This window comes from Panthera onca, chromosome A3, assembly GCF_046562875.1.
Source record: "Panthera onca isolate mPanOnc1 chromosome A3, mPanOnc1 haplotype 2, whole genome shotgun sequence".
Classification (NCBI taxonomy): domain Eukaryota; kingdom Metazoa; phylum Chordata; class Mammalia; order Carnivora; family Felidae; genus Panthera; species Panthera onca.
The window spans coordinates 115462502-115483269 of NC_138341.1; the positions used below are offsets into that span (position 1 = coordinate 115462502).

A 20768-nucleotide genomic window follows, 5' to 3' on the forward strand; every position below is an offset into this window, starting at 1 on the left:
CAAAAATCCTCAACAAAATATTAGCAAACCAAATCCAACAATACATTTAAAAACAATCATTCACCATGATCAAGTGGGGTTTATTCCAGGGATGCAAGCATGATTCAATATTTGAAAATCAATCAACGTGATACATCACATACAGTATAAAAACCATATGATCATTTCAAGAGATGCAGAAAAAGCATCTGACAAAGCACAACATCCATTCATGATAAAACCCTCAACAAAGTAGGTTTAGAGGGAACATACCTCAACATAATAAAGGCCATATATGAAAAACCCCACAACAAACATCATTCTCAATGGTGAGAAACTGAGAGCTTTTCCCTTACAGTCAGGAACAAGACAAGGATGTCCATTCTCACCACTTCTATTCAATATAGTACTTGAAGTCTGAGCCACAGCAATCACATAAGAAAAATAAAAGACATCCAAATTGGTAAGGAAGAAGTAAAACTTTCACTATTTGCAGATGACATGATACTAAAATGGAAAACCCTAAAGACTATACCAAAAAACTACTAGAACTGATCAATGAATTTGATAAAGTTGTAGGCTACAAAATCAATGTATAAAAATCCATTGCTTCTCTATACACTAACAATGAAGTAGCTGAAAAAGAAATTAAGAAAACAATCCCATTTATAATTGCATCAAAAAGAATAAAATATCTAGGAATAAAATTAACCAAGGAAGTGAAAGGCCTGTCCTCTGAAAACTATAAAACACTGATGAAAGAAATTGAAAACAGCATAAACAAATAGAAAATATTCCATGCTCATGGTTAGGAAAAACAAGTATTGTTAAAACATCTATACTTCCCAAAGCAATCTACAGATTTAATGCAATCCCTGTCAAAATACCAACAGCATTTTTCACAGAACTAGAACAATCTTTAAGTGTGAATGGAACCACAAGTGTCCTTGATTAGCCAAAGCAATCTTGAAAAAGACAAACAAAACTGGAGGTATCACAATTCCAGGTTTCAAGTTATACTGGCACAAAAATAGACACATAAATCAATGGAACAGAATAAAAAGCCCAGAAATAAACTTCATGATTATATGGTCAATTAATCTTTGACAAAGGATGCAAGAATATGCAACAGGAAAAGGACATTCTCTTCAACAAATGGTGTTGGGAAAACTGGACAGCTACGTGCAAAAGAATGAAACTGGACCACTTTCTTACAGCATACAAAAAAATAAATTCAAAACGGATTAAAGACCTAAATGTGAGACAAGAATCAATCAAAATCCTAGGCAGTAACCTCTGTGACACGGGCAGTAGATCTTCTTACTAGATATGTCTCCTGAGGTGAGGGAAACAAAAGGAAAAATAAACTATTGGGATTTCATCAAAATAAAAAGCTTCTGCACAGTGAGGGAACCAATCAACAAGACTAAAAGGCAACCTATGGAATGGGAGAAGATATTTGCAAATGACATATCTGATAAAGGGTTAGTATCTAAAATATATAAAGAACTTATAAAACTCAACACCCAAAAAACAAATAATCCAGTTAAAAATTGGCAGAAGACATGAATAGACATTTTTCCAAAGAAGACATACAGATGCCTAACAAACACATGAAAAGATCCTCAACATCACTGATCATCTGGAAAATACAAATCAAAACTACAATGAGATATCATCTCACACCATTCAGAATGGCTAAAATCAACAACACAGGAAACAACAGGCATTGGAAGGATGAGGAGAAAAGGGAACCCTCTTACACTGTTGGGAATGCAAACTGGTGCAGCCACTCTGGAAAACAGTATGGAGGTTCCTCAAAAAGTTAAAAATAGAATTACCCTACAATCCAGCAATTGCACTACTCAGTATTTACCCAAAGGATACAAAAATACTGATTTGAAGGGGTACATGCACCACAATGTTTATAGCAGCATTATTTACAATAGCCAAATTATGGAAAGAGCCCAAATGTCCATTGACTGACGAATGGATAAAGGAGGTATGGTATATATATACAGTATAATATTACTCAGCCATAAACAAGAGTGAAATCTTGCCATTTGCAACAACATGGATGGAACTAGAGAGTATTATGTTAAGCAAAATAAGTCAGAGAAAGACAAATACCATATGATTTCACTCATATATGGAATTTAAGAAACAAAATAAATGAACATCGTGGGGAAAAAAGAGAGGCAAACCAAGAAACAGAGTCTTAATTATAGAGAACAAACTGATGGTTATTGGAGGGGAGGTGGGTGGGTGATGGGTTAAATAGGTGATGGCAATTAAGGAGAGCACTTGTTGAGCACCACATGTTGTATGTAAGTGATGAATCATTAAATTCTACACCTGAAACTAATATTGCACTGTATGTTAACTAGCTGGAATTAAAATAAAACTTGAGGGGGAAAAAAAAGAATGAAACTGGGCCACTTTCTTACACCATACACAAAAATAAACTCAGAATTGGGGCACCTGGGTGGCTCAGTTGGTTGAGCATCCAACTTCAGTTCATGATCTCGCAGTTGACAAGTTTGAGCCCCACGTCGGGCTCTGTGCTCACAGCCTGGAGCCTCCTTCCAATTCTGTGTGTGTCTCTCTCTCTGCCCCTCCCCTGCTTATGCTCTGTCTCTCTCTGTCTCAAAAATAAAGTAAACATTTTAAAAAATTAAAAGAATTAAAAATATTAAAATAAAATGAAATGAAATGAAATGAAATAAAATAAAAATAAACAAACTCAGAATGGATTAAGAACCTGAATGTGAGACCTGAAACTATAAAAATCCTGGAGGAGAGCACAGGCAATAATTTCTCTGGCATTGGCCATTGCAACACTTTTCTAGATATGTCTTCTGAGGCAAGGGAAACAAAAGCAAAAATAAACTATTGAGACTACCTCAAAATAAAAAGCTTCTATACAGCAAAGGAAACAACCAACAAAACTAAAAGAGAATGAGAGAAGATATTTGCAAATGACATATCTGATAAAGGTTTAGTATCCAAAATATATAAAGAACTTATACAACTCGGGGCGCCTGGGTGGCTCAGTCGGTTGGGCGGCCAACTTCGGCTCAGGTCATGATCTCGCGGTTGGTGAGTTCGAGCCCCGCGTCGGGCTCTGTGCTGATAGCTCGGAGCCTGGAGCCTGTTTCAGATTCTGTGTTTCCCTCTCTCTGACCCTCCCCCGTTCATGCTCGGTCTCTCTCTGTCTCAAAAATAAATAAACGTTAAAAAAAAAAATTAAAAAAAAAAAAGAACTTATACAACTCAACATCAAAAAGAAAAAAAAGTCCAATTAAAAAATAGGCAGAAAACATGAACACATTTCTCCAAAGAAGATATACAGGTGGCCAACAGACACATGAAAAGATGCTCATTATCAGGGAAATGCAAATCAAAACCACAATAAGATATCACCTTGTTCCTATCAAAATAGCTAAAATTGAAAACATAAGAAACAGCAGATGTTCGAGAGGATGTAGAGAAAAAGGAACCCTTGTGCACTGTTGGTGGGAATGCAAACTGGTGCAGCCACTGTAGAAATAGTATTGAGGTTCCTCAAAAAATTAAAAATGGAATTACCATATAATCCAATAATTCCACTGCTGTTTACCCAAAGAATACAAAAACACTAATTTGAAAAGATATTGTACCCCTATGTTTATTGCAGCATTATTTACAGTAGCCAAATTATGGAAGCAACCCAAGTATGCATTGATACATGAATGGATAAAGAAGATGTGAGATATATATGTATAGGATAGAATATTACTCAGCCATTAAAAAAAGAATGAAATCTTGCCATTTGCAACAACATGGATGCAGCTAGAGAACATAATACTAAGTGAAATAAGTCAGAGAAAGACAAATGCCATATGAGTTCACTCATATGTAGAATTTAAGAAACAAAACAAAGAAAGAAAGAAAGAAAGAGACAAACCAAAAAACAGCCTCTTAACTATAGAGAACAAATTGGTGGTTACCAGAGGGAAGGTAGGTGGAAGGATGGGTAAAGCAGGTGAAGGGGATTGAGTACACTTATTTTGCTGAGCACTGAAGAATGCATGGAATTCTACACCTGAAACTAATATAACACTGTATGTTAACTATACTGGAATTTTAAAAATAGATATAGAGATACAAGAAATAAGGATAAATCAATGTAGAGCTGTGCCACTTCCTATCACACTCTTCCACTGCTATCCCCACAAAAACAGATAATGCTTGCTGCAGGGCTGTATATTAAGGTGCTCCCTTCTACAAAGCCTTTAAGCTTCACATCACCCAGGGGGCCATAAATTGTGACCTTGTAATTCTAGTTTGTTCAAGTAAAACCCAAGTCAATAAGGAGAAGAAGAGAGCCACAGCCTAATAACCTACAAAACCCGCAGAGGGGCAGAGGCTTCAACTGCTGAAAATTTACATAGAACTTTGAAAACTATGAGACCAATATTGAAAGTCTCCAAAGAGGTTTTACTAATAAGACAAGCTAAGCCTCAGGAATCTGCCTTTGCCCATCTAGGGTTTAACCTCTCCACCAAGTGCTCCTTAGCCCACCCAGAATTTCTGAAAGCTGAATTAAACCCTTCTTTGGCAGGATTTGTTTTTCCAGGTTAACCCCTTAAGCCAAAGTTTCATTCCATCTCCTGGGATCCATTCTGAAGTAAATTCTCATTAAATCTTTCCCATGAGTATTCTCAGTGCAACCACTTCCTTTTCAACTTCTCCTAACTTCAGTGTCAACACCAATTCCAATTCCAAGACTGGAGAAAAACATATGGAAATCGGACAACAAATATAGGGATATTAGACATCCTTGTGGCCACCAGGATGAATATGAAGGCACGGTCTTTGCTTGGCTGAAAGCAAAAGGATGAGATGGGAAGCCAGCTGCCAAGAGTTCCCCAGGTCTTTTAAAAATCTCACTGCAACACATCTCGCTCTGCTGCCTAAGGACATAGAAGACACTCAGCTTCAGCTTCCCTTACGTTACAGAAGCTGATTAAAGGGCACTGTAAGTAGGAGGAAAACACTTTTCTTCTGCTGCCTGCAGAGATCCCATCTTTTCTGGGTCTAAGTTTCGAATGACCTGAGTTGCTAGAGATCCTCTCTGTAAAATAAATGCTACCCTTTACTTTTGCTTCTCTTGTAAAACCTAGCCTGCTCTCCTGGTCTGCTTACTGCTGCTTTTCACCTGATGAAACATTCCTTCTTCTCATTGTGCATCAGTGAGAATCTTCCTGCCCGCGAGATGGAGTGAAGTTTGGAATAATTTTTGTAATATGATTGGTGGTTTTCTTTTTTTTTTTTAATTTTTTAATGTTTATTTATTTTTGACAGAGAGAGAGAGACAGAGCATGAGTGGGGAACGGGCAGAGAGAGAGGGAGACACAGAATCTGAAGCAGGCTCCAGGCTCTGAGCTGTCAGCCACAGAGCCTGACGCGGGGCTCAAACTCACAGACTGTGAGATCATGACCGGAGCCAAAGTTGGATGCTCAACCGACTGAGCCACCCAGGCACCCCATGACTAGCGGTTTTCTTGTTCTTGTCTTTGAAATTAGAGACAAGCAAGCAATAAGCATCTTTTGCAGCAAGATCAGAAACAAAGTTCCTTTGGCCTCTGTTCCTTGGGGGGAAGCATATGAGGTTTAGTTGGCAACTTAAATGTGCTTTCAGAAAGAGTGAAGCTGCTGTTACTTTGGAAAGTTTGAAGAACTTCTTAGGTGAGGCGCCTGGGTGGCTCAGTTAGGGTTGGGTGCCCGACTTTGGCTCAGGTCATGATCTTGTAGTTTGTGGGTTCAAGCCCTGTATCGGGCTCTGTGCTGACAGCGCAGAGCCTACTTGGGATTCTCTATCTTCCTCTCTCTCTGCTCCTCTCCTACTTGCGTGCTCTCTCTCTTTCTCAAAAATAAATAAACATTAAAAAAATAAAGAACTTCTTAGTCATCCCTTATTTCCTAGTTTTCAGGAAAGCTAAACAAATTCGTTTCACTTTATGGGTCAGAGTAGTTAGGAGTTTAGCATAAAGAAAGAAATTTACATTCTGCTAACTAGTAACTTCTTTTCTTTACTCTGCTTTTTCTATTTTCTAGCAGTAAAAAATTAATTAATTAATTAATTAAAATTCCTTAGAAAGAAGTGCTCTAAAATCACACCTCTAACCCCAGAGTAAAGTTTTAGCACTTCTGTAAATGTCTTCAGAAAGTCACTTGTAGTATCAGATTTCTAATGATTCTCACAGAGCAGAATTTAGGATTTGGGATCAATCTGCCTGTGTAGAACTGGTTCATTTCATATTTAGTAGAGCCAAAACAGACAACCAAAATTCTGTTTATGGCAGAGCCTCCTTTTTCCTTTCTAAATATTTGAGATTTCAGTGTGGATGCCCATTTTGGCACATTTTATTGCCCATGAGAAAAGCTCAGGTTACTATTTTCAATTGCAGGTGTATTTTCTCCACTTTAGCAAATTGGACATTTGTTCTATCATTTTCATTGGAGAGATGCTAGGAGAAGGAATGGCACGCTGGAGGAACTTTTGGTTGTCTTTGATTATTTTGGAGGACTTTGTGGGATCAGGAGATCTTGACCCACTCCAGAAATACTTGTACAGGCATCTGTTTCAAAACCTTTTCTGCCTTCTCTCGGAACTAATTCATACATACTCTTAAGATTTTCTCAGCTGTATTTCCTTGGTTCTGCCTTGATCCTTTCCTGCAGAAAATTTCATTTGACATCAAAGCCTCTTCCCTTCCATCTACTGTAAAGTTGTTGAGAGCTGTAGCAAAACCATCAGCCTAGCTTCAGGCCATGCTTAGCACAGAGTGTAACCCAAGTCAAAGGAATTTAGAAGATCAGAAGACAGCATGGTCTAGGGCAAAGAAATGGGAAAGAAGTGGTTTCTGGAGGACAAAATCAAAATCAGGGAAGTCCCCACTGAGGATTTGTTGAGTGATGAGCACTAAATCAGCCTGTAGGAAATGAGGTCAGGAGATCAAAGTAACCATTTTAGCAGTTCCTATAAGCATTGTATTCCTTGTATACTGTGGGAACAACATCTGAGAAGCCTGGACTCTGACCCCTATTTCAGTAGAACATGGAGACATTTCATGCTGACAAGCAGCTGCCTGGATGATTTGTGTCCTTTGATTCTTGAGGAGGAACACAGCCTTAAGCTTTCTCTCAAATTCTAACTCAGGGCCTCTTAGGGAGATGCCAGGCCTCCCACATGGTTCTTGATCTCAGAAGAATCGTGAAGCAGACTGTCCACCTAAGACCAAAACCACCCATTAGAATATTATTCAGTTTGGGGGAGCGTAGGTGGCTCAGTTGATTGAGCATCTGACTCTTGATTTTGGCTTGGGTCACAATCCCATGGTCATGGAGTTGAGTCCCATGTCAGGCTCTGTACTGAGCATGGAACCTGCTTGGGATTCTCTCTGTCTCCCCCTCTGCCCCTCCCCCTGTTTGTGTGCGCTCTCTCTCTCTCAAAATAAATAAATAAAAACATTTAAAAAAAGAATATTATTCAATTTGGTATCTGTTAGGCACAAACATGAAATTAGTCAATTCAGTCACAATATTCAAATTTGTCTGTATGTATGGAAACAGCCTAAGAAATCGAATTGTTTTGGTATTGTTAAAGAAAAAATTCTTAAATGGTAAGGAAGACTTTATTCAGGACTCTTTCAATAGGGGTAGTGCAATAAGGGATGTAGCTCAGACTCAACTCTGAATACAGCAAAGATAGTTGGAGATTCATAGCCAATGAGCAGAGTGAGGGTCAGTAGATGGAAAATTACTAAAAGGGGACATCAAAGATAGGAGGAATTCTTGCTAACCTGACCTAAAAGGACTGGGTGGCTAAATCAGTTAAGCCTCTCTGACTCTTGATATCTGTCTCAGGTAGCCATCTCACCATTGTGAGACTGAGCCACACTTTGGACTCTGTGCTGAGGAGGCAGCTTGGGATTCTCTCTCTCCCTCTCCCTCTGCCCCTCCTCTACTATGGATTCTTTCTCACTACCCCTTCCCCACATGTGCTCTCTCTCTCTCTCTCTCTCTCAAAATAAATAAATAAACTTTTTTTTTTAAGTGGGGGATGAGGAACGCAATCAGATATCAAGGGTGAGGAGATTCTCACTAAATTGACAGGTTTCTTTTTTTTTTTATGTGTATTTATTTTGAGAAAGAGAGAGAGCACATGTGCATGGGGGAGGGAAGAGAGAGAGAGAGAGAGAGAGAGGAAAGAGAGAATACCAAGCAGGCTCCGTGACATCAGTGCAAGCCCGATGCAAGGCTCTATCCCACCAATTGCGAGATCATGACCTGAGCTGAAATCAAGAGTTGGACATTCAACCGACTGAGCTACCCAGGTGCCCCTAAATTGACAGGATTCTTGCTAAAACTATGCTAGGCAGGCCAAAGACAGAATGAGGGCCAAAACTGAGGCCTAGTTGAGAAGTCTTAGAAGAGTCTCAAGTTTGGTCCTTGTCAATATCCACAAGCTTTCTTCTCTCCTTCCGCATCATTTCCCATCCTGCTCCCTCAATGCTACCAGCTACATAAAAGAAGTCTCTATTTTCCTCAGCCGACCCTTCCCAGACTCCCTCATTATTGAAAAACAGAGCTTGCCAGACTCTCAGGACTCCAGGTTCAACATCTCAGCTAGTAGATGTGTTTCTGACTCATTCCAGTTCCTGATAGATAGGGTCAGTTTACCCTGATGAAAGAGTCAAGGCCATCCCCACTTTGGGAAACTTGCTTCCCAGATGTGTGGGGAGCCACCTCTGACAGACTCACTGGCAGCATTTGTGGTCCCCACCCCTGTGCGGAGATTTGTCAGTAGAGAAGGAAGAGCTAGGGATTAAGCAAACACATCACCTTCTCCTTAGCTGGAACATTTTTAATCAATCTGACAGTCAACAACTTCCACTAATGGGGAGTATACAGAACTGAAGGAGTTCTAAAACCAGGGTGTGAAAAGCAGAGTAGATACTGTTTTGTTTTGTTTTGTCTTGTTTTGTTTTTTATTTCTACCTTGGCAAGCTGGACTGAGCTAGGATGACAGGTCACCAAACCAAGGAGTTTATAGTTTTCCTCCTTTCCACACTTCTTGTGTGACTTGAGTCAGGCAGACTTAGGATTGACTTCTCTCTCTGCACTCACTACTTCTGTCCTTTGGGCTGCTCTGGGTTTCAGTTTCCTCAGCAAAGATATGTACTTTGTTAAGAGGAGTAAATACGCGAAACAGGCCTAGAACAGAGTCTGCCATAGAGCAGGTACTCAATAAATGGAAGCTATTATGATTTATGTCCCTGCCTCTGTCACTAATTAGCAGTTTGAGTTGTCTTACCGTGCAAAGAGCAGCCTGGTGGAAGAAGTTCTACCCTTGCCTCTTACTGATTCAAGTGTCTGCTTAGGAAACTTTCCTAGTCTGAGCTTCAATTTTCTTATCTATGGAACCAGGGTGGATGGACAAAATTAATGTTTCTCACACATGGCTGTGCACCACAGTTGCCTGGAAGCTTATTAAAATATGTCTCCCAGAGAGTGCCTGGGTGGCTCAGTCAGTTAAGGGTCCAACCCGGTTTTGGCTCAGGTCATGGTCTTCCATTTTGTGAGTTCGAGGCCTGCATCAGGTTCTGTGCTGACAGTGCAGAGTCTGCTTGGGATTCTCTCACTCTCTCTCTCTCTCTCTCTCTGCCCCTCCCCTGCCTGCTCTCTCTGTCTCGAAATGAATAAACTTAAAAAATTTTTTTTTTTAAGTATGTCTCCCAGGCTCCATTCCTAGATTCAGATTCAGTGGGCTTAGGACAAGGTTTGGGTTTACTTCTTGCAAAAGCACCCAAGAGAATGGATAAACAAATGTGGTACATTTAAAATGAAATACTAATCAGCAATAAAAAAAAAAAAAGAACAAACCACTATGTACGCAACAAAGTGGATAAAACCTCAAAAATGTTCAGCAAAAGAAATGTCAGACACAAAAGATTTCATTCAGTATGATTCAATTTTTATGAGTACAAAAACCAGAAAAAAAATGATCTATGGTGGTTGGAGTCAGAATAGAGGTTACCTCTGAGGGGTAAAAATGGGTATTGACCAGAAGGAGGCACAAGAGAACTTTCAGGAGTGAAAGGAGGGTTTTATACCTTGAACTGAGTGTTGGTTACATAAGTGTATATAAAAGTTAAATTTTGTCAAGCTGGATACTTAAAGTTTGTGCTTTTTACTGTATGTAAATTGTATCTTAACACAGTACTGTGAACAGGGTGGCAAAAAGCTCCCCTGATAATTCTAATGCATAGCCAGGCTTAAGTTCCTTAAACAAGAGCCTTAAAGTCTCTTCCAGTTCTATAGCCCTATGATTGTTATATCCTCATCATGGCCCCCTTGCCAGGCACTTTTATCTACAAAGTAAATTATCTCTTTTACCTCTTTTGGTCAAGCACAAAATCAAAGATATTAAGAAAAGCAAGGGTCCTATCCTAGCACTCAGATAAGGGATGCAGTTGAAACTCAAGATTTGTCTAAGCCCCAGTATGATAGAACAAAGGTCAAGGAAAAGACATGGAATCATAATCAAATCTGACTTTTAACCTGCCCTGTTGGCCTGAAGGGACCAGGGAAATCTGAAGATTTTCTGTTGTTGGTTTTCTTTTTCACCCATTCATTCATTCAGTTGTTCACCAGATATTTATTGAGTGCCTGCTGTGTGTCAGGCATTGCTTACCAGTGAGGGTAGCAAAATGAACATGACAACAGGGTCCCTGCCCTATGGGAGTTTAAATTATACAAAAGAAGGAAAGCCAATATGAAGATAAACATAGATAATTGCTCATTTGTAAGAGCTATGAAAGATATGGATGTTGGGATAGACAGAAACTGGGGAAAGGACACTTTTGGATAAAGTAGTCAAATAAAGAGGTGATATTTGTAAAAAGGTCCAAAGGTTGCCAGTGATCTAGCTATGTGAAAAGTTGAGGGAATCAAGTTCAAGACCAGGGAATGAACATCTAGGGCTAAGGGAATGACAGTAAAGGCCCTGGGATAAGAAATAGTTTAGCATATTCTAGGAACAGAAAGGAGTACAATATATCTAGAATATAGTGATTGAGCAGGAGAGTCTATTAGATGAGTCCAGAGAGAATAACAGGACTTCGCAGGAAATATTTATTTTACTTCAAAAACAACAGGAAGCTCTTAGAGGTTTTAAGCAAAGAGTGATGCATGATTTGAATCATGCCCTCCATCCCCCATCACTCTGGCTCCTATTGGGGGAATGGATGGAATAGGACAAGAAAGAAGACAGGATATCAGTTAAGAGACATTCACAGTTGTCCAAGCAACAATGTTTGTGGGTTGGCTTAGCGTAGTTTTGGTTAGCAGTTCAGCAGAGATGCTGAACCTCTGGGACTGGGTTAACCAAAGACAGAGCAAGAACTAAGAGATTGGTGAATTCCTCATGCTCAGTTGGCCTTGTCATTCTAATATTTTCCCCAAGTGTCATGGATGACATTGATTAAAGGATCCCTTGGCATGTTGGGTTCAGTCCCTCAAGTGCCTTTCTTCGGGCCCATTCATAAGGAGGCAGTCTTGAGAAGTGAGCCAAATTTATGACCAAGGCGTCTCCAGGCCCTTTTCATCAGTCCCTTCTTCCCTTTTGGTGTCCCATCCCTATCTGCAGCAAAATCTGCTCTCCTGACACCATGTCCCAAAGTTCTCTGGATCCTTCTTTCTTTGATTCTCCTTCTCTTCCCCTTCTCAGAAGTTTGCCTAATCCAGTAACACTAACTTCCCATGGCATTCAAAAAATATTTGTTGCTTGATTGGCTGGGTATCCTGGAACAAAACTAGGTAGATAAAACATATTGACACCCTCATTCTACCCCAGAAATTATCATCACTGATAAGCCCTAGTGAACATTAAGGAATTAGCCAATAGCCCTAATGGAGCCTCCTAAGCTCAGCACAGCCAGGGCACCTGTCGTGGATATATATCACCTGCTGCTCAGATGGGTCAAAGATGTGTAGGGTGGTAGGATCCCTATGCAGCCACTGAACATCTGGTGTAGGGAATTTAGGTAACTATGAATGAGTGATATTTTTTCTCTGGCTCTGACCTTCAGTGTTTGGTATAGCTAATTTGGCTGAGAAACAAAAACACCACAAAAATGGTGTGTTCCTCTCCCAGGTTTTGTTATATCAGAAACAGTGGCTGATGAACCAGAAGGGTAGAAGGCTTCAAAAGTGTCACAGGGCAGAGAAGGGTAAAAGGATGATACACTATGAGAAAGCCCTATATTTTGGTGACAGAGCAGTAGGTGCTGAGAGCAAACTGTACCTTGAATTTGAGGTACAAAGAGGGAAGAGTGTCCTGCAAATTCCACAGCCTCACTGTCACAAATCAAATATAACTCTCCATCCATCATCTTTAAATTCTTTGATGCTATGTCAAGTAGCATTCAATATTTTATTCCTATCATCCTTTATTTTTTATTACAATGTAATAACATTCTTGAAAAGGAAATTCAAATACAGAAGTACATGAAGAAGTGCATTTCTCTACCTCACTCCCCATCCTTAACTCCACTCCTAAGAAGTAATCATTATTAAAATTTTAATGTGTCTCCTCCCACGCTTTTTTCTTTGCATATGTAAGCATATTTACTTTTGAGGGAGTTTTGATATTTGTTCACAAATGGGACCATAGTGTTTCTATTCTTTAGTTTGCTTCATTATTATATTTCTTTATTTTATACCAGCACTAGTCTGGAATGATATGCCCCTTCCCACAAGTACATTTTCCCAATTATAGAACTCAATTATTGCGTGAACAGGAAAAAAAAAAAAAAAAAAAGACAGTGTCCTCTGCTCTCATGTACCTGTGATTCTGGATAAGCCCCACTCAGGTTGCAAAGAAGGGGTTGTGAGCTCTTTAGGTGCCTAAAACCCCCTTATGGATCCAGAGAAAGCTATGGACCTTCTCTCCCAGAAAAATGCACATATGGGCAAAGTTTTGCAGACAATTTCAAAGTTAAGATTCCCTCCTGCTTTAATTTCCCTTTCTTCCCAAGTATGTGTTTCATTCCAAAAGACTGATCAGCAGAGAGTCTCCCTCCAACACCCCTAGCCTATATGAGATGCCCACCCATGTTAAGCCCTACAAAACACTATTTTTTTCCTCCACAGGGATGAGCTTAACCCAGACTCCCGTACCCTTTGCCAGTGGTGCTTGGCAGGACTGGTAGAAGCCACTATTACAACAAACAGAGCCCAGTCACCTTCCCTGCAATGCCAACTTGCTGGCTTCCTAGATACCCTGGCTCCCCTCACTGATGCCATGAGCAAAACCCAGGGCAGGCTGTCAAGGCTGCACCTCATTAACATCTAGTATGGTCAGCAACTAATAGTGGTCACTCTTTTCAAGAAGACTCTGCTGCCTTCACCTCTTCCTCAGCTCTTATCTCTCACTATATCTCTGTCCCAATAGGTCATTAGCCCCTCCTCATTACTGGGAAATTATAATCCTTTCCTTTGCTTTGGGGACTAAGGCCTTGACCCTAGAGGATTAAGATATCAGACTATACCCAGTACCATAGCTAAGGGGATTTCTACAGAGCACACTGAGTATGCACTCTATACTGATATACTGTCTACTCATTTTGCCATACTCAGAGATGATCTGGATACTATTACCTCCCATATTCCCTCAGTCAGACCCCTTATAGTGTGCATGCTCAACACACATACATACACACATGCACACACACACACATCAAGACTCCTGAGGTACACAGCCAATTGCATTTAGCCATGACTTTCTGTGGCCTCTTTTCCAGAGTTTAATCAGATTCAGTCACATTAATGCATTTACAAATCCCTTGACTCTTAAGGATACGCAAGTGACCTTTGCAAAATCTTTATTCAACTGTTTAACCTGCCCCAACGCCCAGGAAGCAAGAATCAGAAATCACTGATTTGTAGAATTTTAGAATAGAAAGGTCTTAAGATTCTTTCATTCATTAAACAAATCTTTATTAAGTTTCTACTCTGTGCCTCATAACATATATTAAGTCATGTAGTCCTATCCTCTCTTTTAAAAAAAAAATTAAGTTTATTTCTTTATTTTGAGAGAGACACAGCACAAATAGGGGAGGGGCAGAGAGAGAGAGGGAGAGAGGCTCTGTACCACCAGCGCAATGCCTGACATGGGCTCAAACCCACGAAACCACGATATCATGACCTGAGCCAAAAACAAGAATCAGTCGCTCAACTGACTGAGCCACCCAGGTGCCCCCCCATCCTCTCTTTTTACAGATGAGAAAGCAGAGGCCCAGATGGGCTCAGGGTCACACAGCCACTTATATAGCAGGTACATCCAGGTGACCTGACTCCCCTTTCTGGATTCTTTATATCCACCATGCTGAATAAAAACTCATCTTAAGTCATAAGCAGTAACTTAAAGCAGATGACAAGTTTAAGAGAAGGCATTGTCATCAGTGATACCACAGATCAAAGAACAGCCTTCACCACTACAGAGTGGAAGGACAAATTACTCTTGAGAACACAATTGCGTAGGTGGTCATTGCTGTCAGCATTATTATCCTGTATTAATAGCAGGGAGTGGGTGTCCCATGTTGAGTAGTAACAGCAATGAGGGTTTGTAAAGTCTATAGTCCTTTACCTGAAATTGTAAAATTCCCAAACTCTGAAAACTATCAGTTTTCTTTTTTCTTTGGCAGAAAAATCTGACCTTACCTGAAGTATCTTGGCAACAAAACCTATCCTCAATTGATGCAAATTAATTCATAGTCTTTGTTTATCCTGTTTATTATGAATATCCCCACCTTTTTTGGCTGCAGAAGTATCAGTATTTATTATGGGTGTACCCAGGCCCATTGTATGTGGTTTAATAGAGTATATAGATGGTATTTGTTTTCTAAAATCCATAAAATTCTAAAAAAAAAAAAATTCTGACCCTGAGGATCATGATACAACTAGGCATTATGGACCTATATTACATTTAGAATATACATATTGCTCCCCAGGATTAGTGCGAGGAACACTCATTTTTAGCCCTCTCCCAACACACAAATAAGATTAATTCCACTGAGATTTCACCCTTTCCAGACTCCATTTAGCTTAGTTTTAATTTAGTTCCACTAAATTATTTAGGTTCTAAGAAATTGTATTTCATTAATTGCAGTTTATTAAGCTGAGAGCTGGGAGGAGTAGGGTAGAAATTGCCTGGCTGCCGTAAGGAAGCCCAGGAGTGGGCAGGACCAGTATGAACAGATTGTTTTATTCTCCTCTCACCCACCATGGTTTATGGCAGGGCAGAGAGAACTTTGGGAAAGCAGCCTCAGTTTTTTCCCAGACCAGAGGGAACAATGCACAGAGCAGGTAAGGCACGGAGATCCCACACTCAGAGAAGATGAAAATGCTTCTGAAGTTCTCAGCCCTGATTAAGCCAAATGAAGGCATTCATGGGAAGGAATCCACTCTGGGCTCCATCTGCTTCATCAAAATCCAGCTAGCAATAAGTCAGTAAATCCAGTCAGCCTATGTCAACAGGTCCATCCTTCTCACACAAACCACACCTGTACTCATTCCCTCTGGGCATGGGAATACAGCACATGTGACAACATATACACTTGTCTGAAGATGCCATCTATCCCTGCATCTTTCTCAGAGAGTCTTATGAGCCTCATTCTCTGCACCATAGTAAAATCTCTGCCACTGCAAGGTACTATTGGGGCCTTTCAACAACTCTGCCCAGGCCTAGGTCCTCCTGGGACCACTGACTATAAAACCCAGCACCCCACCCTCAGAATGGCAGAGACCAACTGCAATGCATTCCTTTTCTCTTTGCTTCTATATCCCCCCTTTCCTTGTCTCGCTTCCTCTCCCCATCTCTCCTTTTCTCTCTTTTTCCTTCATCAGTTCCCCTTTCCTGTCCTAAGCCTTTCTGGTCCTCTGGCTCCACTGGGACACTTACAAATGGGGTCAGAGCACCAGCCCAAGAGATACAAGGAAAGCAAAAGGGCACATCCTCTTGCCAGAACCCCTGACCCACCAGCCTGACTGCCTTCTCTGTCCCACTCAGGCCTTCAAGGATGAATATCCTCCGCCTACTCCTGGCCACCCTGCTGGTCTCCCTGTGCCTCCTCACTGCCTACAGTCACCTGGCACCTGAGGAAAAACCCAGAGATGACAGGAACCTGAGGAGCAGCTCCTCCATGAACCTGTTGGATCTCCCTTCTGTCTCTATTGTAGGTAAGTAGCCTAGCTTGACCCCTGGTCTCTGGACTCCGGTCCATGAGAAGGGGCTGCAAGATGTCAAACATGCTCCCGGGGCTGATACCAGGATTCACTGACATAGGTCAGAGCTCTTTCGTGTTTATTCTTCAAAGTAATCCTAGAGGAACAAAGTATTGCTTGGCTCACATGGTTTGGAAAAGCTCTGCATACCACCAATCTAATATGCAGCTTCACACGTTAGATGCTCCAAGAGACCCTGAAGTCAAGACACTTCATGAATTTGGTTTAACTTGGCATTTCTGAAACTAACTGAATCAAAGAACTATCAACAGTAAAAATTTTAGAAAATGCTGCAGAATATAACCAAGTGTAGTATGAACTAGTCTAACATGAGATCACACAATTCTCAACTAGCAGAGCCAGAATTCAAACCCAGGTGTTTAATTCCAGAACCCAAGTTCAAAACTAATATCCCTCACTGCCTTGCCTCTCACTAGGAAAAGAGAATATTCTAGCCGTATCAGGGAAGGAGCAGGGAAGGGGCTGGGGTACATCACTGATCGATCACCTTTGATGTGCCAAACTTCTCACTTTATAAAGATACTTTGTTTATCCTCAAGATAACCCTGTAAGGTAGATACTAGAGTACCCTATTTGCAGGTGAGAAAACTGGGTCTTAAGGAGGTTAAGTAGTTTGCCTAAGGAAATAGCTGGGGTTTTTTTGGTTTTGTGGGGGTTTTTTTGTTTTGTTTTAGTTTGGTTTTGTTTTTTTGAGAGAGATAGAGTGCATGCTCACAAGCTGCAGAGGGGCAAAGAGAAAGGGAGAGAGAGAATCCCAAGCAGTACTGTCAGCATGGAGCCCAACGTGAGGCTGGAACCCACGAACTGTGAGATCATGACCTGAGCCAAAATTAACAGTCAGACGCTTAACCAGCTGAGCCACCCAGGCGTCCCAGGAAACACAGGTCCATCCATGTACATGGCACTGAGAGTCCATTTTTCAGGGCCTTCTTGGATTTCCTTTTTGCCTTCCCTCAGAGGACATTGGCTCCAGGTCAGCAGCCAGGCTAACAAGAATCTGCTGGCCTAAGTCCCAAGTTGTGATTCATGCAGCCAACCCCTCTTCTCCCACACCCTGAGATTTCCTGGAGCCCCCTCCACTCCTCTCACTTTACTGTAGCTCATGGCCTCCAGAAACATCTGGCTTTGCTCCTTCTGTCTCTCTTTGAAGCACTGAACAAGAAATCCAAAAAGATCAGCAGAAAAGAGGCGGAAAAGAAGAGATCTTCCAAGGTAGGACTGGGAGTTTTCATTATGGGGGTGGGACCAGACTTAAAAGGGAATTCTAGCTAGGAACTAAATGAAAGACTTTCCAGACTTTCATGAACAAAAGAAGCTGAAAGCTATCTAAAGGCTTCCTGCCCTCAAGCCCTGAACCAGACCCCCACAGAAGCCCAGAGAGCTAAGGTTCACTGAGCAAAATAGCTTACCTGCTAAAAAGCATCTTCTTATAGTAGCTAGCCCCCTGACTGAAATGTCACCATCATTCATTCTTTTGACTGAATGCAATGTTTCCTAGACCTCTGTTATTTCAGAACTATTTCCCACAATTTTATTTTAAAGATTTATTTTTAAATAATCTCTACATTCAACATGGGGCTTGAATTTATAATCCTGAGATCAAGAGATGCATGCTCTACCAACTGAGCCAGCCGGGAACCCCCCACAATTTTTGCCATAAGCGAGTTTCACCTATTTGTTTAAAATTAAAACTTAAAAAAATCTATCTATATTATATATATATATATATATATACATATATATACAATATAGATTTAGATATAGATATAGATATAGATATAGATATAGATAACTATGACAGAAGGTCAATATATATATATAATATAGATATATATATAGATATATATATATATATAGCTATGACAGAAAGTCAATATCACTTGCCATAAAAATAAGTTTAATGAAACCAAAAGATTTTTAGTGGAATTTAGCTGGATGGGGTCACCTGCCAAATGCTCTAAATCTGAGGCTTATTGTTAAGAGTCAGATTAGAAAGTGTGGGGAAAGCATTAATGATATATTGGCACCAAACTGAGCCTTTAAAATTGAAAGAGATTGAAAAAGGAATCCTTTCTCATTATGTGATTTAATGTCATTTAATACTCATGTACTACCTAAAATCATACTACCATGGTACAGGTTCCCACCCTTTGGGAAATACTGGATTAAGGCATTGTTGAAATGCACACATTATTCCAGTCTTAGACCTGGCACTGTGTGACCTTGAGAAAGTCCCTGCTCCTCTCTAGACATTTTGTTGAGTGACAAGCAGATCAGATGATTGACGTATAAGAATACATGGTTCACAGATATTTTTGCATGCTAGGTTCAGGGAATACAGAAGTGAACAAGGGGCATATATCCCTGCTATCATGTAGTTTACATTCTTGTGGGGAAAAGAGACAAACAGCAAGTAAACCAGTAAATAGGTAAAATAAATTCAGATAATGATAAACACTGTAAAGGAATTAAAGCATGGTAATGAGAGTGAAGGGAAGAGTGGTCTCAGAAGCCCTCCCTAAGGAAGCAGCACTTAAATACTGAAAACTTCAGTAACCTCAAGCAGCAATGCCTAATAGAAATAAACTGTAGACCACGTATGTGAATTTAAATTTCCTAGTAGCTACACTGAAAAAAAGGAAAAAGAAGCACGTGTCATTAAGTTTAACATTTTATTTAACCCAGTGTGTCCAAAATATTATCATTTTAATATGTGACCAATATAAAAAGTTAGATATTTTACATTATTTTTCTATGTGTGCTAAGTCTGAAACCTGGTGGTGTATCTTTACGCTTACAGTACATCTCAATTCCGATGGTAACTTTTAATAAAGTCAGCTGTGGTCCTAACAAGAACAATTTTTTAAAGAAAAAAATTTTATGCTGCTTCTATTTTTAAATGTAAATTAATATTAAAATTAAATACAATTTGAAACTTCTGTTCTTCAGTTGCACTAGATACATTTCAAGTACCTGTACTGAAGAGCACAACAAAGAATGGTTTCAGGAAAGTGGGTAGCCAGTTCAAAAGCCCTGCAGCAGGAACTCTGCGCTTGAGAGCAAGGAAGGAAGGCGAATGGAACAGTGTGGTACAACAGCTCGGAGAGGTGGGTGGGGCCACACCAGAGGGCCTCGAGGGCCTAAGTGGCGTTTAGGGTTTATTCTAAGTTCAAAGAAAACCTACTGAGGGCTTTAAGCCAGAGTGGATGCCATCACAGGTCTTCGGAGAGGTCCGTTTGGTGCAACGGAGGATGGACTGTAAGTGGGCCAGAGCAGCAGACTAAGGATAGTGGCCTGGCTCAGGGTAGCGAGGTGGTGAAGTGAGTGGATCCGGATTTAATGGGAAGGCAGAACGGACAGAGATTGGGGATACACTGGAAGGAGGAACACCCAGAACTGAGTGGGACCCCCCAGGGAGAAAAGTGGGCCAGGCGCAGCCAGGTAAGTAAGTGTTACTGGGTTTGGAGGCAGGGGATAGGTGACTGGGGGAGGCAGGGATCCGCCAGGGTCCCCCGTGGGCATGCTGTCGAATGGATGGTGGGCTGTGGGTACATATGTGTGGTCTGGGGCCTCCACTGCCCAGAGTTCCCAAGGCTGAGGTGAAGAGGGGTGGGGCGGACGTGGCCGGATTGAGCAGCCCCCGCTTTTCCCCACAGAAAAAGGCTTCGATGAAGAATGTTGCTCGGCCTCGGCGGCCCCGGCCTCCGCCGCCCGCCCCCTGCGTGGCCACTCGTGACAGCTGCAAGCCGCCGGCGCCCGCCTGTTGCGACCCGTGCGCCTCCTGCCAGTGCCGCTTCTTCCGCAGCTCCTGCTCCTGCCGAGTGCTCAACCCCACCTGCTGAGCTCACCCACCTCCAAGGCCAGCGGGGAGGGGCAGGGCGCCAGCTGGGAGGGGTAGGGCGCCAGCGGGGACGGGTAGGGCGCCAGCGGGGAAGGGTAGGGCGGGGCTCTCGGGGGGAGGGGGGGCGCTTCCTGGGGTGGGTGATTTCTAACAGGTGTGGCTTCCTTGCATTTGGCGCGGGCGTAGCTACTTAGGTTGCGAAGGAGCTTTCAGGAGGCGGGGCTTCAAGGAGACTTGGCTTGGGCGGGGCTAAAATCCAAATATATGTAGGTTGCTCAAAGGTGTGTGGCTGTTTCTTTAAAGGACCCCAGAGATTCTTTTCCGTTCCTAGAGTCCCCTTCACTGCAGAAGACCTGGACTGCGCTGCTGTATCTCCTGAGGGGCCTGAGAAACCGGATTTCCCAGGCCCTAGGGCATGCGCATGTCCGTTGGAGACAAGTGCTGCCCCCTACCTTTAAGCCTGGGAACACACGAAGCTGCCTGTCTGGAGCTGGCTGTGAAGGTGCACACGCCAGTTGTGTCTTTCCACAATGTCAGCTTTATTCAGTCATAAAGCAAGGTTAACATAATTATAAAGCAGGTTCAGGATTCCAAA

At 41.5% G+C, this 20768-nt stretch overlaps 1 protein-coding gene across 1 annotated transcript; it reads left to right on the plus strand.

Moving 5' to 3' along the window:
* The first annotated feature begins 16096 nt into the window (after positions 1–16096).
* On the plus strand, positions 16097–20244 carry ASIP (agouti signaling protein). Its single transcript, XM_060615994.3, has 3 exons — positions 16097–16266; positions 17483–17544; positions 19989–20244. Exons 1-3 carry the CDS (start codon positions 16107–16109, stop codon positions 20172–20174), a joined length of 408 nt encoding a protein of 135 aa, XP_060471977.1. The 5' UTR covers positions 16097–16106; the 3' UTR covers positions 20175–20244.
* Positions 20245–20768: the final 524 nt, after the last annotated feature.

What these genes read in the sequence shown, in the direction of transcription:
- ASIP (XM_060615994.3), top strand. Translation starts at nt 16,107, where the DNA reads ATGAATATCCTCCGCCTACTCCTGGCCACCCTGCTGGTCTCCCTGTGC. An exon ending in CCCTTCTGTCTCTATTGTAG is followed by an intron (nt 16,267 to 17,482) that starts GTAAGTAGCCTA and finishes CTCTCTTTGAAG; the next exon opens with CACTGAACAAGAAATCCAAA. An exon ending in AAAAGAAGAGATCTTCCAAG is followed by an intron (nt 17,545 to 19,988) that starts GTAGGACTGGGA and finishes TTTTCCCCACAG; the next exon opens with AAAAAGGCTTCGATGAAGAA.